General features: G+C 36.0%; 1 protein-coding gene across 1 annotated transcript in view; it reads right to left on the bottom strand.

The window, feature by feature from the left end:
* Positions 1-281: 281 nt before the first annotated feature.
* Positions 282-19,370, bottom strand: part of LOC126821628 (FK506-binding protein 5) — a 68,010-nt gene continuing 48,921 nt past the window's right edge. The window contains exons 2-5 of the mRNA XM_056100897.1: positions 13,664-18,703; positions 10,709-10,746; positions 997-1,018; positions 282-289 (exon numbers count right to left, since the gene is read on the bottom strand). Coding sequence (XP_055956872.1) covers positions 282-289; positions 997-1,018; positions 10,709-10,746; positions 13,664-18,703 — 5,108 coding nt within the window. The remainder of the gene's footprint in view (positions 290-996; positions 1,019-10,708; positions 10,747-13,663; positions 18,704-19,370) is intronic.

Here is a 19,370-nt window from a genome sequence, read left to right as displayed (position 1 = left end):
GAACTGGAATGGGGAGGGGGGGGAGGTACATAAACCATATATAGAGAAATACGACTTACTTTGTGTTGGTGTTTTTGATCCGTTGTTTATCTTGGATGTTGCTTTAAATTCTTTCTTCTCACTGAATATCTTAACATTACCTCCTCCCGGTTTATAACCTTCATTCTTACTGTCCGTACCATACTTCTTTCTTTCACAGCTCTACAAATACAATAAATACAATAAATAATAGGTCTTTCCCTTCCTAGCTCTATAGAATGAATGTACCATACTTCTTTCTTTCACAGCTCTACAAATACAATAAATACAATAAATAGGTCTTTCCCTTACTAGCACTATAGAATGAATGAATGAATGAATGAATGTACCATACTTCTTTCTTTCACAGCTCTACAAATACAATAAATACAATAAATAGGTCTTTCCCTTCCTAGCTCTATGGAATGAATGAACGAATGAATGAATGTACCATACTTCTTTCTTTCACAGCTCTACAAATACAATAAATAAATAAATAATAGGTCTTTCCTATAAAGTGAATGAACGAATGAAAGTACTATATTTTCCCAGCTCTACAAATACAATAAATAAAATAAAATAAATAAATAAAACCTCTTCCTTCCTTTCTCAGCTCTACAAATACAATAAATAAATACTTCTTTCTTTCACAGCTCTACAAATACAATAAATAAATAAATAATAGGTCTTTCCTATAAAGTGAATGAACGAATGAATGTACCATATTTTCCCAGCTCTACAAATACAATAAATAAAATAAAATAAATGTACCATACTTCTTTCTTTCACAGCTCTACAAATACAATAAATAAATAAATAATAGGTCTTTCCCTTCCTAGCTCTATAGAATGAATGCACGAATGAATGAATGTACCATACTTCTTTCTTTCACAGCTCTACAAATACAATAAATAAATAAATAAATAGGTCTTTCCCTTCCTAGCTCTATAGAGTGAATGAACGAATGAATGAATGTACCATACTTCTTTCTTTCACAGCTCTACAAATACAATAAATACAAACTAAACGAATAAACAAGCCAGCAGAGAGGCTGGTGACCTCCAGTACCCCCTCCCACCCCTAATCCCAAATTAAATAAACAACATTCATTAATTACTGGCATTTTATCTTTTTATCAAAAATCAAGAACATCTAAATCAAGTTTGAAACATTCAATCAAAAGCAGGGATACTGTGTTTGAGAATGTGTGACAGACTGACAGATCTGTTTCAACAGACAATAAATATATTTATTTAAAAAAATAAAAAAAATATATCATTTAGTGAAATGAACATATCAGCTCTTTAAATAAAAATAAAACTTAATTTTTCTTCACTTAAACTAATATATGTAAGAAAAACCTCATTATCAACAAAATTGATTTTAACAAAAAGTAAAAGTTTGTTTTTCGCAAGTTGATATGAAAATTGTTGTCACCCTGTAAAAGTTAACAGTGTTGAGATAAGCCGTCACAGTAAAGGTCAAATTGACTATTGGTTATAAACTGGACATACAGTTCAAAAACATACACTGAGTCATATACAATCTGGTTAAAACACAGATCCTATTTCGTTTCGTTTTTATAGTTCAAAATTTCGTTTTACTTGTCTTTACTACACTTGGATCTGGAAGAGTTGTTATTTAACTCATGTTCTGAATAGTGTCAGGGGTAAGCCAATGAAAAAGTCTGTTACGACGAGCTTTGGGCGTGTTTTTCACGGAACTATGGGTAATCCACTAGTAGCATCAATGCTGATTGGTTAATCAAATGTCTGACATCATAGGGTCATAAGTCGGTCTTTTGACCTCTGACGTGACCTATCGCTATAACTTGTCAGATTTTCATGTAGTGTAGGCCATTGAAAGCATAAAAAAACGAAACGAAACGAAATATATAGATCTGTATTTTAAACAGATTAGTTCATATACTGAAATATCATAAGTCAACATAAACAACTGGATATTTATTTTCTTTAGTTATTTGCCAGTGGGTGGGTGGGGGACCATCTGCCTCTCCAAAACATTGTCACAAAGTCCTAGTTAAGCATCAGTTAGAAAATGTCAGGGAGTGAGGGTGGGGGGTGGGGCTCATGGGGCTCGGATATGGCTTACTTCGAAAAGAAAAGTATATGTATTAATTTTTTTTAATTTTTATAAGTCTGTCGGGGACTACTGACTTGTGCAATGTGAGGGGGAGAATTTTGTCTGGACAGGTTTCTTTGCATTCTAATTAAAAACTAATGACAATATAATGTTACTATTAAATTTAATTTAAATATTGTGTTCACCAATAATTTTTTTCGTTTTGTCCTAGTTCCTAGCAGGTGAGCAGGGGTTTGAATGGCTGAATGGTTAGCGCATGTCATTCAGTTAACTGGCTTGGTCGTACATGACAAGGAGTAGGGTCGCCTGTCCAACATTGTGGGTTTTCTCCCACTGTTGAAGACCCCTACACTCAAGCAAAGTATTGAAATAAAAATTGAACCATATGTTAGTCCCAAAATGTCCTAGTCTGTGTTGAATGGAGGTTAATTCCTCTCTCTCTCTCCCTCTCTCTCAATATAAGAAAAGATCTAATAATAAAAAGGTTTTTGTATTCTAAGGGTTCAAGTATTATGTTTTTGTACTCTCTCTCTCTCTCTCTCTCTCTCTCTCTCTCTCTCTCTCTCTCTCTCTCACTCCTATTAATAGATTTGGTTATCTAATAATAACCTACTATAATCTATTTTGTCCTGTGTAATCTGGGACTATCATCAGATCATACTTTCTTTGTTTATCCATGCATGTTTATGTATATCTATTCATGCATGTCAGTATTTTATACAGTATTACAGTACTTATATAGCGTGTATATCATTAAACTGTCACAGGTTTCACATGTGTGACAGACAGTTAAACACAAACCACAGGTTTCACAACTATTCACATATTTAAAACATAAACCATAAATCTGAAATATGTAGGCTACTATCACTGTAATCTGCACTGTAACCCAGGTATCGTTTTATCTTGTGTATCTAGCACTAATTTCTTTCACATTCATTTAATATCCAATCTTTGTTTAAAAATTCGTAAAAATCGTTTAAAATCACCAAAAATCGTTTAATTTGTACTTCTGTCCAGTTTAAAGCTGACCATTCAATTTTGATAATGAGTGTCCAATTAATTTACAAGTGTTTAATTTCTCAATCATTGTTAAAAAATAAACAACCCCATTGATTAATGATGTATAATAATTAATTTTTGAACAGTGATCAGGAAATTAAATACTTGTAAATTGGACACTCATTATCAAAATGTATCAGTCAGCTTTAAACTGGACACATGTACAAATTAGATGATTTTAGGTGATTTTAAACAGTTTTTACAAATTTTTAAACAAAGATTTGATATTAAACGAATGTGAAAGAAATTAGTGCTAGATACACAAGATTAAACGATACCTGGGTTACAGTGCTGGGTATCATTTAATCTTGTGTATTTAGCACTAATTTCTTTCACATTCGTTTAATATCAAATACTGTTTAAAAATTCTGAAAAATCATTTCAAATCTCTCAAAATCATCTAGTTTGTACTTGTGTCTAGTTTAAAGCTGACCGAGTAATTTACAAGTATTTAATTTCCTGACCACTGTTAAAGAACTGTGTCTGCTCAATGGATGGGACAATAATATACGGTCCTATGTACACATTGGAGAGCACGTAAAAGATCCCTTGACAGTTGGAATTGGAAGAAGATTGGATAGAAACGCTTATTTACATCTTCTCCTTATCAGTAATCAGTAAGAACTGTGTCGCTATTATATTGACCAACGAAACAATGTTTTATAAAAGGACCCCGTCTGCCTATTATTCAGCTTTATGGCCGCGAGAAAATATCTGACATTTACACGGCAGATTGAAGTGGTCAGCGAAATCTGAGAACTCGACTTGTGTACACAGCCTCGTTCAGTTAACCATATGAAAAGGTGCTAAATGAACAAATATTGGGGTCACAAAAAGAACAATTGAGTTGTGTTTTTGGGGGTGAATTGTGGGGCTCTAGGGTAAATACTACATAGGACCTCCATGGTATATCTGGCTCTAGGTTTGGCAAATTATAAATTGTTTTAGCATTCAAAAGAATTGAGGTATACTGACTACAAAGGGTATATGTTCCATTTACCACAAAAACAGAGGAAAAAACAAGAAATACTGAATACAAAGAAGCAGTCATCTAAGCTATTATCGTCTTTTTTCTATCCTTTGTCATTATTTCTGCATATTTATCATTTCATTGAAGACTCTGATTGCCATTTGAGAGATCTCTTGTAAACTATGTGAATGTTGAATCTATAAGAGGAATATTATTAAAGTTGGACTTCTGACAGAAATATCAGTTCAAAAATAGTTTAATTTCGTTCAGTATTTACAAAGATATGATGAATTTAAAATTTGGCCACATTTTGCTATTGATGCAAACAAACCAGAGGCACTTATAGAGAGAAAGAGAAATGGGGTATAACGTCCACTTGGCGCAAACTAGGTTCAATCTTATTTCAAAGATTCTCTTGCATTTAGGGGTCTTTAGCAGTGGAGGACCCGAAGGAAACCCACGAGGTTGGACAGGCGACCCTAACTCCTTGTCACGTACAACCGGTGAATCGAAACCACGTCACTTGTCTCAATGACAAACTTTCTGATTCAATCCCCCTGATATACTTTTAGAGAACTTCAACTTACCCAATATTATCGTTTACACCCCCACCCTCCCTGCGCTTATAAGTTATGGGTAAAGTCTTTTGATGGGCCTCGTTTTAATCTGATTGAATCCAAGTCAAGAGATTATTTAACGTTAATATTTTGATTCTGTTCGCTTAATTAAATATTAAATATCCCATTTCAGTGCAATATTCTGTCCTGTATCTGTTTTTTAAATAACAGAACTCACAAGACAGAAAATCAAATTTAATAAAATTTTGGCTTTAAAAATTAAGTTTTATTGACCTAATTCAAAACAATAAAAATAAATTCATGAACACGGAAGCCAAACAACACACAACAGAATAAACTGACACCGAGGTCAAAATGTAAATATTGCGTTTGTTAAAAGAAAGTTCAAAGCTTACACGCACCATAGCCAAAACATATACCTGTACAGGTGTTTTACGACATTGAATGACATTCCATATTGTTATTTTATAAAAGGGAAATTCTATAGCATAACATTTGGATGACTGCACTCTTGATATTTTAAATATGCAGATGTATAATTACTCTATTTCACGTTTCAAAAGTCACAGTTATATTTTAGATAACAGTACAAAACATGTCCCTGGAGTGATTGTTAAACGTCATCTGTTTTATCCTCTAAAGCCAGATATTTGTAATTACCACACAAAATAAAAACAAAACAATTAAGAAATGAAATTAATGAAATTGGGTTTTAATGTTTTAGTTTTCAGCACTGACTGGACTAATGAAGACAAAATATCATGATGTGGAGGGGTTTCCATTCCACGGTTGTACGTGACAAGGAGTCGAGTTGCCTGTCCAACCTCGTGGGTTTTCTTCGGGTCCTCTGGTTTCCTCCCACTGCTAAAGACCCCTACGCGCGAGCGCATTATTGAAATAAAAATTGAACCGTATGATAGTCCCGAAATGACCTAGTTTGTGTTGAGTAGACGTTATACCCATCTCTCTCTCTCTTATTTTGTATTTAATTAAGCTGTCAGGGGATCTGAAAATACCATTTTTTTTGTCCCATCCAAATGACTAGACACATTTCCTTGCCAGGCCCTCCATCCAGCACCACTGATAATGGGAAAACAAACTGAAATGTTTTCATTACTAAATCCTACAAACAATCTTTAGACCAATGTCAACTACCCAATGTCCCACCCACCCCAACGAAACACACCACCATCGCAAACATTAAAACAAGCAAGACATTTTTTTCTTCACTGGGGGATCACGTGGCTAAGTGGGTAGGACGCTAGCTCGCTAGCCTGGAGGTCGGGTGTTTGATCCCTGCATTGGCCAAGAAAGTTCTTCCAGATTTTCCGGTGTGGTTCCCCCTTGTCAGTGATGCAGGACGGAGGGCCTGACAAGGACAACTGTCTAGTCCTTTGGATGAGACGAAAAACCGAGGTCCCGTGTATATATTGGAATGCACATAAAAGATCCCCTGGTAGTTGGAATTCGATATAAGAGTAGGCGATAGTGCCGCTGTCAGGGCAAAATTTCCCTCATAGCACAATGTATGGCGTATGCCCGTCTTCATTATCCCAGTATAGGAGCAGAACAGTATTACGTTACACCACATTTCATTTCATTTCATTTTTCTTCACTGACTGTTTCCTTATCAAAACCAATGGTAAACTATGTCATTTAAAAAAAATAATTTAAAATAGACTTTGAAATGATTTACCCATATCTGTGTTTAAGACAAATGATAAACATACTAATATTAATCCCTGAATTACATACTAATATTAATCCCTGAATTGCATACTAATATTAATCTCTGAATTACATGACAAACACACTAATATTAATTCCTGAATTACATATTTCAGATATTCTCTAAAGATCTTAAAAACCCTACCTGCATCATAAATGTACTAATATCAATCTCAGATTACATTTTTTTTAGATATTTCTAAAGATCTTAAAATTCTTTACCTGCATTTAAGAATTTGAATTATTCAAAAGAAAATTATCCTTGATGAAAGTAAACCAGGTGAAAAATATTTCCTTAATGCAATAAAAAGAGGTTGTAGAAAAGTTATATCCTGTTTTTGTGTAGTTTTTTTAAAACAAGATTAATCCAAGTAAATTGTACGTATAGTATATCCTGACTGTCGGTGAATAGATGAAGAGGTTATCAGAATCTCGTTTGACCAGGTATATTTTGTGTGTCAGCAGCCAGGTGACTGACAGCTTCCTATTATACTGTTAACGACAGGTAAAAAAAAACCACAGGTACAAACAACTTTAAGTACAGTTACATAAAAAATGACTATATACTCACAATTTCTTAACTAATCATTTTATTGTTTTAAAATACAGATTATTTGTTAATCCGTTACACCTGTTGCGATACAGGTATGATATTAAAGGTGTTTTTTACTTGTAAGAAAAATTTATAATTTACAGGTGTTTTACACTAACAGGCGTAATATGATACCTAGCGTTACATCTCTGATCACTGAACCTAAAACTGATACATTTTTACCGTTTGTTTATATTTTTTTTACTTCAGGCGAAATAGATGAAAGGAGGACAGGTGTCAGAAATTGATACATTTGATATATGAATAAATATGAATATTTTCTTTTATGATCGGTACACCCTTATCTTTATACTTTAAATATATTTTAAGATAAACAAATTAAAAGGAGATTAATTTAGAAATTTTGAATAACCCCCATGATTTATCTCTCTATTAGCAGGATGCCTGACTTCCAATTTACAAGTGTTTAATTTCTCGATCACTGTTACAAAACAAACAACCCAATTGATTATTGATGTTTAATGATTAATTTTTGAACAGTGGTCAGGAAATTGAATACTTGTAAATTGGACACTCATTATCATAATCAATCAGTCAGCTTTAAATTTGACATAAGTACAAAAAAGATGATTTTGGTGATTTTGAATGATGTTTACGAAGTATAAATTAGAGGATTTGGGGTGATTTTATAGATTTTTACAAATCTGTTAAACAAAGATTTGATATTAAACAAATGTTAAAGAAACTAGTGCTAGATACACAAGATTAGATGATACCTGAGTTACAGTGTATATATGTATAGTACTATACATTTAACGTCCACTCGACACAAACTAGGTAATTTCGGAACTAACATATGTTTCAATTCAATTTCAATAATTCGCTTGCGCATAGGGGTTTTTAGCAGAGGGAGGAAAACGAAGGACCCGGAGAAAACCCACGAGGTTGGACAGGCGATCCTACTTCTTGTCACGTACAACCGCGGAATCGAAACCACAATGACTAATCTCTTTAAAGGAACAGCCTAGTTGTAAAATAAATAAGTAGTTTGATCACGTCATCAAGTCTATGATGAGAAGGTATTAAATAGATTATCCCTATAAAGTAACGACGAACTCGTACAATAAAAGGGGATTAAGATTTTATCTCTACACTGTTTAAACAGCATTTAGTACTTGAACACATTAAAATAAGCACTAAAGTTCTACGGAAAATAGTTACAATGGTTTCTAATTGGAGCTACATTTCTATAATGATACTATCGTTGTTTTCAAGATTATCCCGACGCACGAAAAAACATTGTTGGCAAGAAGGAGTAATCTAAGACCCCAGACATAAATTGGTTTTTGTAATTGTCATTCCCATGTAGAATCGTCTTTTGATGGGGTTGGTAGAGTACTTAGATTTGTTTTCAGATCTAGATTGCTAGAATGATCAACACAATATCATCAGTAAGAGAGACTCCAAATACAAAGCTTGCACCAAGCGCAGAACAGAATATTAGGCACTTGTAACCAGCAAAATGTTTAAAGGAAAGAGGGGGGGGGGAGTCCTATAAGACCCCTTGTTTTCATTAACGTAATACTCTTAGGTTCTTGTCAGATGATGAATGTTGCCACTGCCTCACTTCCGTCATTTCGGGACCAACATATGGTTCCATCTTATTCCATTAATTCGCTTGCCTTTTAGCAGTGGGTGGAATCCTGAGGACCCAGAGAAAAACCATGAGGTTGTCACATATAAGTAGGGAATTGAAACCACGCCACTTGAATCAGTGACAGACCTCCTGATCTAAGGCACAGGCGTTACTCATTCGGCCGCCCCCCCCCCCCCCCCCCAACAAAATTGCTACTTTAAGATATTAACTAGAACCTGACTAGTTGTAAAATAAAAGCCTCAATAAAGTAGTGTGATACGGTCGGTCGGTCGTTAATTAAACCTAAAATGAAAAGAGATTAAAGAGAAAGAGAGAGAGAGAGAGAGAGAGAGAGAGAGAGAGAGAGAGAGAGAGAGAGAGAGAGAGAGTTTTAAGTCCACTTGATGCAAAGTTGGTTGTTTCGGGACTAACATATGGTTCAATTTTAATCCATTAATTCACTGAAAAAGCCTGAATAAAGTAGTGTGACAATGTCATTAAGCCTATAATTGAAAGAGATTATTTGTATAAAAGAAGAGGATACTTGTACAATAAAGTAACACTGTTATAGTACAGTGTACTAAAGAATAAAAAGTCTAATCTTTGTTTGTATTTCATTAACTATATACAGTACATGTCGTATACATATGTACTAACTTGTTTGTAGTCTATCACTGTCTCTTACACAAAGGAGTTCACCAAATATACACGCGACAAAGGAGTTCATTACATGTATAAGTCATGACAAAAAAACACTTCTAAATCAAGAAAATGGATCACATAAATTTGCCCACTCTCTCTTCAATTTTCACCTTTTACTAGACTGCCCTTTCATTGATGATTGGATTTTCCTAGGAGACACTTGTCTGTGATATCCCCCTAGGAGACACTTGTCCGTGGTATCACCCTAGGAGACACTTGTCCGTGGTATCACCCTAGGAGACACTTGTCCGTGGTATCACCCTAGGAGACACTTGTCTGTGATATCCCCCTAGGAGACACTTGTCCGTGGTATCACCCTAGGAGACACTTGTCCGTGGTATCACCCTAGGAGACACTTGTCCGTGGTATCACCCTAGGAGACACTTGTCCGTGGTATCACCCTAGGATATGTGAAAGTGGATGTAATACTTGGAGAAACTTAATTAAACATGTTCGCACTTGAGAGCCAGTTTTTCGAATTCAAAGACTTGTGGTATAGTGTGCAAGCAAAGCTGGTACTCCATGACAGTGGTTCCCAACCTTATTTATCACACACAGTGCCTTTGAGAGGAAAAAAAATGTGCTGGGGCGAGACCTTCCCCTACCCTGTCTTTCTAACACTAGTCATATCTAGACGATTCACTAGCAGATTACGATAAAGCAAAAAACTTTTGTACATACTTATATAAGTTTCAAAGGAACAATAAAAACATCATGCTTAATTGCCCATTTCAATTTTGAACTCTTATGGGCCCTGGGCCGGCGCACTGGCTGCACCCCCCTCTCATGAGGCCTGATTGCACACCCATTGAGACAATTAGACAAATGAATTGTTAGATGTATATGTTTTAAAACACCCACTTCTATAAGTATGTCGCACATTAGTTTTCCAAAACTGTCCATTTAACATTTCACAGTTCCAGCCCTCACTCTGCTCTCATAATATCATAGGACAAGATAGTATTAAATGTACAGTTTTTCACCCTTGGTTATTCATGCACCTCATTTACAATTTTAACGCGGTAATACTGAGTAATAGTCGAGAAATTAATTTTCTTTCGATAGACGTACAGATAACCTTGGTAATTCATGCACCTCATTTACAATTTTAACGCGGTAATACTGAGTAATAGTCGAGAAATTAATTTTCTTTCGATAGACGTACAGATAACCTTGGTAATTCATGCACCTCATTTACAATTTTAACGCGGTAATACCAAGTAATAGTCGAGAAATTAATTTTCTTTCGATAGACGTACAGATAACACCCAAGACATAATTTTCTATAAGGGCTGGGATTGACCTCTTAGTAGTTCTCAGTGTGTATAGTTTTTAACTAAAAGAAAATAGTTACTAACCTTAGAGCTTAATGTTCCAGCCAAATAACCTGGAGTATCTACAAAATATAAAATATAAATATAAATATAAATATAAAATAGGTTATATAAACATAAAATATAAATATAAATGAATAAATATAAATGAATAAATATAAATAACTATAAATAACTATAAATAAATATAAATAAATATAAATAAATATAAATATAAATATAAATATAAAATATAAAATATAAAATATAATATAAAATATCAAATTGATCATTCAATGAAAGCCTTGAAAGTTGGCAATCCCATTGGGGTAATTTTTGGAAAATACCTAATATTTCACGGCTCAATGAACGTTAAAAGGTCCTCAAATTCATTATCTAACATTAAATTAAGAACAGTAGATAATCTCCCAGCCTGGATTTAATTGAATTAAAATGTGTCCAATCAAAAATATTTTACACAAATATTTTTACGTGGTGTTGGCTTGTTTATGTCATCTGCAGAAGTTACCGAATGCTGCTATATTTTAAATTCATCATATATTTGTAAAAACTAAATGGAACTGAACCATTTTTGGACTGATATTTCTTTTAGAGATTCAACTTTTCTAATATTGTAGCTTACAAGGGTTGGAAATCACTCAAATGACGACCACCAGTTTATTCGAAGGTATTTTTACCTCAGGCAATGCATCAATCCTCAGCATGTCAATTCCTCCAGCTTCCAGAAGTATTAAGTATTGGGGAGCAATAATGCGATAGATCTGAACGCAAGAGGATCAACACAACTAAAGGACCATGGGTGAGATTGGGTGGGAAAAATCGACTAAAAAGAAAGACATAGTGTACATATCTCATGTCCACCCGTACAACTGACTACCGCTCTCGCTGTCTTAATGAAGAATGTATTGAATACATCATACTACGTCATCATCAGAAATTTCAAGAGAGAATCTGCACCTAGTACAAAAAAATTGGTTGCCAAGTTCAGGAATCTCTTTAATTTGAAATTAGTTAAGCCATTATTGTATTGGAAATTCAAATCAATGACAAACGTATTCAATGTACCGGTAAGGAATAATACTGGAGTTGTCTCCCCTCAATTGGTAATTCATCTTCATAATGTTGCATTAGAGAGAGAAAGATGGGGTTTAATGTCCACTTGACACAAACCAGGTCATTTCAGGACTAACATATGGTTCAATTTTATTTCAATATTTTGCTTGTGCATAGAGGTCTTTACTAGTGGGAGGAAACCGGAGGATCCGGAGAAAACTCACGAGATTGCACAAGTGACTCTACTCCTTGTCACTCACAACTGAGGAATCGAAACCACCCCAGTTGACTCAATGACAGACCTTATGATACAAAGTGCACCTGCTAACCATTTGGCCATCAAACCCCTCAGGAGAAAGTTGAATGTATATCAGTGTAAATGATAGAAACAAGCTAAGCAGATAATAGGAGCAAGCCAGTGCCACCTATAAATATTGGGAACATCTTTTGATGGGCCTCTTTTTAATCTAATTCAATTCAAGCCAAGAGAATATCTACCCATGATGTTTTTATTTTGCTACTTTAAAGGGGAATTATGTAAAATTCAGAGAGAGAGAGAAATGGGGTTTAAAGTCCACTCGACACAAACTAGGTCATTTCGGGACTAACATATGGTTTAATTTTATTTCAATAATTCGCTTGCGCGTAGGGGTCTTTAGCAGTGGGAGGAAACCGGAGGACCCCGAGAAAACCCACGAGGTTGGACAGGCAACCCTACTCCTTGCCACGTACAACCGGGGATTCGAAACATTGCCAGTCGACTCAATGACAGACTTTATGATACAGCGCGCGCACGCTTTTTCATTCAGCCATCCAACCCCCGTCAAGCCAAGAGAATATCTACCCTTGATATTTTAATTTTGCTACTTTAAAGGGGCATTATGTAAAATTTAGATACAGAACTCTCCGTTCTCGCTATAATATTTCAAAAGTAGAAAATTCAAAATGGATATATTGGAAATTTCATTCATGTTACTTTATTCCGAGTGAAGTTATCAATAGTTGTGGTTTTGACAAGATGTGTGCATTGATCGTATCCATTGTATTGGTCATTCGAGTCTTAGCCTCACTTCTCGATTTTTGAATTAAATCATTAAATGGCTGAACCATTCTAATCTACTTAAAATCCCATCAAGAGTTGATTATGGTCTTATCAAGTTAATAAATGTCTAATTAATTAATAGTTTATATAACATTTAAGGCCTAAAGAAAGACCTGCAATAGGCAGATTTAGCTCTTACAAATGCAAAAATTAAATATTGTTCAAGAATGCCACAGTCGCAATTTGCGATAAAAATATTAAAGTGGCGATTAAAATTTTTTTTGACGATAATTTTGGAAATAACGTTTGGGGGTACTGGAGATTCTTTTGAGAACTGGCGTAAAAAAAATCTTAAAATTCTAATTGTATATAGCCTAGATTAACCTTTACAATGAAATGTCAATCATATGCCATACTATTAATTAATCAACTCGCTGATAATTCGGGTCATGTCAATAAGCTTACCAATTGTGTCAGATTAATGAGAGAAAGAGAGATAAATGGGGTTTAACATCCACTCAACAGAAACTAGTCCATTTCGGGACTAACATATGGTTTAATTTTATTTCAATAATTCACTTGCGCGTATGGGTCTTTAGCAGTGGGGGGAAACCGGAGAACCCAGAGAAAACCCACAAGGTTGGACAGGCGACCCTACTCCTTGTCACGTACAACCGGGAAATCGAAACCACGCCAGTTGACTCAATGACAGGCCTTATGATACAGCACGTACGTGCTAACCATTCGGCCATCCACCCCCCCAAAGATTAAAAGCCTTCTATGGTATTTTTTTATATTTGGGGGAATAACCAGGTAATAAAATAATTTCATGGCTTGTTTTAGTGATTGATGAAGAAGAATAAGAAAAATCATGATGATCTTACCCCCAGATCTTCGGCTATGTGCTATTGTTCTTGGTCGGGATCTTGGTGTTGCTTCTGAAACAACTGGTGAGATTTCATGGCGCACTTTAGGTTGTGAAAGACGTTCGGTTACAGACGAAATGTTTGTTGGGGTTTTCTTTTTTTCGGCTGTGCCATTTGTTACAGTTTTAGGAGGGGCTGGCTTTTTCGGGGATTTATCTGGACTTTTCAGTGGTTTGGTTAGTTTCTCAGTGCTTTTTACTGTACTTTTCACTGATTTTTTAGGACTAGTTTGAAGTTTTGCGGGTACTGGTGTTTTTTTAGGACTAGGAGTAGAAGCTTTGGAACTGGGCTTTTTACTTTCTTTGCTGGGTTCTGGAATAGTCTTCTTAAGGGGCACCTGTGCTTCTACTTGCACAGGTTCTTCCTCTTTTGGTTCTGTTGTTTCTTGTTGTACTGGCTTCTCGATGACTGGTTCATCTACTTGAATTGATTCTTCTTTTTCTTGGACCTTTGTTTCTTCTTGAATTTGTTGATCATCTAGAATTCGGGGTTCTTCATAAACCGGTTGCGCTATTTCACATGGTTCAGGTGGCATAACATCCCGTTGCAAAGAGTCTTCATAATCTTCATGTACTTCCTTGGTGCTTTGGATTGAGATCTGCTCTGGCTCTGAAGATTCACTCTTAGAGGCATCCTCTATGCTTTGTATTGAAGTATGCTCTGGTTCATTAGTTTCAGTGCTCTGTATGACTTCCTCTGTGCTTTGTGTTGACGAAGTCCTTTCAGACTCAATGTCTCCTGTCATTTCATTTTCACTGGGCATATAAAGGCTTGAACTCATCAAATCACTTGTTCCACCCTGTACATTTGGTTCCTCATCCATCACTTCCACTTCATCCCCTTCATCTTCCATGCCTGGTTCATAGATGCTAGAGCTCATAATGTCAATATTGGTTCCAACATTAGCATTAGATTTATTCATGGCTTCGATGTCATCAACGTCATCAACAGGGATTTGTCTTTGATCACCTTGTTGCAGGACAGAATTAGTTGCAAGGTCTATTGCTTTGGAATCATCTACAGAAGTCTCCAACTGTTCTGCACCAATAATGCTGCTAGTCATTATGTCGATATTGGTTCCAGTGTTAATGTCCACAGGACTCTCATCAACAGGACTTTCAATTTGATCAGTTTCACTCAAAAGCATTCCTGGTTTCTCAGTAACTTCTTCTGTGTCTTTATCTTCTACTTTGACTTTTGATTCCAGGTTAAAAACATCCTTTACACTGTCACTGACATTTTCAACAGTTCCAGAGATTGTTTCTTTAGCATCATGGATGAATTCACTGCCTGTGCTGACAACCTGGTCCTTTAGACTAGTTAGACCACTTGATATTCCACTGAAAAATCCTGCTGATTCTTTCTCACTGGCAACAGAAACTTCATCATCTGTGTAATCATCTTCCTCAATCTCATCCTCATCTTGTTCATATCTTTCATCAGACAAAGATTGTGAAGTTGCAGCTTCTGGAACTACGGCAGAAGTCTCCTCACTATGAAATAATGATGCAGCCTTGTCAGCTCCGCTGCTCATAAAGTCTCCAATACTATTTGTTGCTTCAGTAAAAGCTTGACCAACTCCACTTTCACGTGGTTGAGATTCAGGTTCTACCTCTGTTTGAGGTGCAGGAACCTCTGCTGGACTTTCCTCACTCTGAAAAACTGAAGCTGCTTTTTCTGCTCCACTGCTAACAAAGTCGCTGATTGTGCTTGTGACGTTTGAAATAGTTTCACCAAATCCACCTTCACTTTGTTCGGGTTCTGATTCTATTGATTCTATATTTGTTTGAGGTGCAGAAACCTCTGCTGGACGTTCTTCACTCTGAAACAATGAATCTGCTTTTTCCGCTCCACTGCTAACAACGTCGCTGATTGTGCTTGTGACATCTGAAATAGTTTCACCAAATCCACCTTCACTTTTTTGGAGTTCTGATTCTATTGGCTCTATATTTGTTTGAGGTTCAGAAACCTCTGCTGGACATTCTTCACTCTGAAACATTGATTCTGCTTTTTCTGCTCCACTGCTAACAAGGTTGCTGATCGTGCTTGTGACATTTGAAATAGCTTCACCAAATCCACCTTCACTTTTGAGGGGTTCTGATTCTATTGGCTCTATATTTGTTTGAGGTGCAGAAACCTCTGCTGGACGTTCTTCACTCTGAAATATTGATGCTGCTTTTTCTGCTCCACTGCTAACAAAGTCACTGATTGTGCTTGTGACATTTGAAATAGCTTCACCAAATCCACCTTCACTTTGTTCGGGTTCTGATTCTATTGGCTCTACATTTGTTTGAGGTGCAGAAACCTCTGCTGGACGTTCTTCACTCTGAAATATTGATGCTGCTTTTTCTGCTCCACTGCTAACAACGTCGCTGATTGTACTTGTGACATTTGAAATAGTTTCACCAAATCCACCTTCACTTTGTTGGGGTTCTGGTGTTATTGGTTCAGTTAATGCTGCAGGTGCATCCATATCTTCATCTGTTTCATCATCGAATGATTCCTGTTCATGAATTTCACTTGAAGTCTTTTCAACTGATTCAGTCACAACAGCTTCCACTGGTGCTGCAACCTTTTCATACCCTTCTTTTAGAGTTTCACCAATAGCATCTATTGTTCCAGAGATCACAGCTTGAGGCAAATTGTCCACATCGATATCATCACTCTCAGTATCCACAACTTTTTGGGTTACAGAACCCATGCTTTCTGCAAGATCATTATCTTGGTTTAAACCATTCATGTTATCCTCAAATTCTTCTGTTTGATTGGAGAGGTTTTCATCAAAATTTTTTATATCATCAATGATGTCTGGTTTCTGTTCATCTGCAAAGTCAGTCAAACTGTCTATCTTTCCAGATCCCTTGTCTGCCAGACCAGTTATTTGTTCTTCCATGGCATTTGCTTGTTCCAGTCCATATTGTTGTGCATTAGCTACTATGCCCTGGGCTTTACGGGAAAGGTCATCTTCAGCATCATCTTGAAATCCTTTAGCTCCTTCAACCATTTCCGCTTGTTTATTATCTATTGCTTCTTCAACAGACTCTCCAAAGTCATCAACATTTCCTTTGAGATCCTGTGCTGCTTCTGATAAGTCTGCACCATAAGCTTCTGCTCTTTCTCCAAAATTGTCTTTCATTTCAATACTTTTTTCTGCCGTTTGGTCCACAAATTCATCTACATCTTCTCTCATATCCTGTGCTCTTCCGGAAATGTTGTCTGCAAATTGGCTCAGATTTTCTTTGACATCCTCAGCCTTAGATGAAAGTTGATCAGCAAGATTTCCAGCAAACTGATTAACATTTTCCTTAAATTCATCTTCATCTTGTTCATAATCCTCATAACTTTCATCCAGATCCTGTGCCTTTGTAGAAATAGATTCAAATTGGTCACTAATATTTTCTCTGAAATCTTCAGAATAACCTTCGGCTCTACCAGAAATATCTTCTCCAAATGTTACTGTTTTACCTTCGAAATCTGCTGTTAACTCTTTTCCTTGATCAAGTGCATTATCCCCCAATTCTGTCATGTTTTCTTTGAAACTGTCAGCTTTTTCATCCAACTCGGAAGAAATTTCCTTACCCTTTTCAGTAACACTGGCTCCAAATTCACCAATACCTTCTCCAAATTCTGTTGCCTTTCCGACAATTTCCCCAGAAAGGTCTTCACCGAATTCATTTACATTTCCCCTAATATCACTGGCTTTTTCTGAAACACTGTCTGCAAAATTGTCTTGATGGTCCTCAACCCTTTCACTCAAATCCTGTACTTTTGTGGAGATGTCGTCGGAAACATCCTTACTTATTTCTCCGACATTATCTTGGATTTCCTGGGCTCTTGCAGAGATATTCTCTGAAACATCATCTTGCAATTCACCGACACTCTCTTGAAATTCCTGTGCTTTTGTAGAGATAGTTTCGGAAACTTTTTCCTGATATTCACCAACATTGTCCTGAAAATCCTGTGCTTTTGTGGAGATGTTTTCAGAAATATCATCTCGAAATCCACCAACATTGTCCTGGAAATCCTGTGCTTTTTCGGAAACTTTTTCCTGATATTCACCAACACTGTCCTGAAAATCCTGTTCTTTTGTAGAGATATTTTCAGAAACATGATCCTGAAATTCTTGTGCTTTAGTAGTAACACTATCTCCAAATTCTCCAACATCTTCTTTGAGATCCTGTGTCTTTGTGGCAACACTTTCTCCAAAATCACCCACATCATCCCTTACATCTTGAGCCTTTGAAGAAACAGTTTCACTGAATTCACTAAAACCACTTTTAACATCTTCGGCTTTGTCTGTGATACTAATTGAAATAGTTTGTCCATAGTCACTGATATTATCCTTAAAATCGTTAGATCGATCTCGGAAACCTTCCTTGATATAATCCGTTTGATCCTCAATATTATCACCAAAACTTTCAGCCTGATTTGAAAATTGTTCACCGTAACTCTCAGCCTGATTAGATACGTTATCACTTAAGCTTTCAGCTTTGTTCGAAATGTTCTCGCCAAACTTGTCAAATTTTTCACTAAAATCGTCCTTTGTTTCGTTCATACTCTCCGTTAAAACTTTACCGAACTCTTCTCCATTTCCTTGAAAATCTTCGGTCTTTTCCGTGAAGCTTTCTTTCAAAGAATCGGTCTTTTCTGTCATGCTTTCAGCTAAGTTATCCTTTGCATCACTAATTTTATCACCAAAGCCGTGGATTTGATCCGTAATGTGTTCAGCTTTTTCAGAAAAGTCATCTTTATAATCACATGCTTGCTTGTTTAAATCGTTTCCAAAGTGGTTGACGTCCTCTTTGTAGTCCTCCATCTTGTGCATCAGGCCTTCTTTCGTTTGTTCAAAACCTGTCTTGATACTGTCAGCAGCCCCAGAAAGTGCCGAGCCAAAACTATCGAAGGGATTGGACGAACCGAAAAATCCCTCAGAACCAGTTCCATTCGTTCCATTGGTCTGGTCGTTCTGGATTGTTTGGTCTTCGTTATCCATACCACCTGAAAGTATAAAAAAGAAACAGCCATTAAAATACTGAAAATTCAATTCACAATAAAACTAAGTACATATGCAGAGCACGAGAATTTTAAATAGAACAATGTGCATCTACTGATCTTTCGGCAGCACAGGGTTAGGGTTAGGCCTTTTAGCACTAACCCCAGCCCAAACACTAACCACATAGCACCAGTTAGCACCTTGACCGATTCCCATAAAGAAAGCAAAATAAAATAAAACCGGGGAACTTCACTCAATTAGAATCAAAGTTACAGTGTTCTGTATTCTCGACCAATCAAATTGCTTACCACTTTAATAAACCTGAGCAGAATAAGTTCAATATCAATCTTTTTCAACGTCTTTCACCTGGTCAACATCATCGCGCTTCTGGAGAACCGATGAATCTGATATGTTTAGGTATTGAGAATTATGCATTTGACATTTGCGTTCTGTTGTTATCTCTGTGTCCATCAAATAACAACATCTATGGAAATGGTGTTCCGTGTCCTGATGTATATGTATGAAATATTACATCACAAATAAATGTTATTATTTGATGGCTACCGAGATAACAACAGAACGCAAATTTCAAACACATATTGCTCAATACAAAAGTATATCAGATTTGTCAGTTCAATAGAAGCGCCACAACATCTACACCAAATTATAATA

The sequence above is a fragment of the Patella vulgata genome, chromosome 5 (genome assembly GCF_932274485.2).
Source record: "Patella vulgata chromosome 5, xgPatVulg1.2, whole genome shotgun sequence".
NCBI lineage: Eukaryota > Metazoa > Mollusca > Gastropoda > Patellidae > Patella > Patella vulgata.
This window is presented reverse-complemented; position numbering and strand designations above follow the sequence as displayed.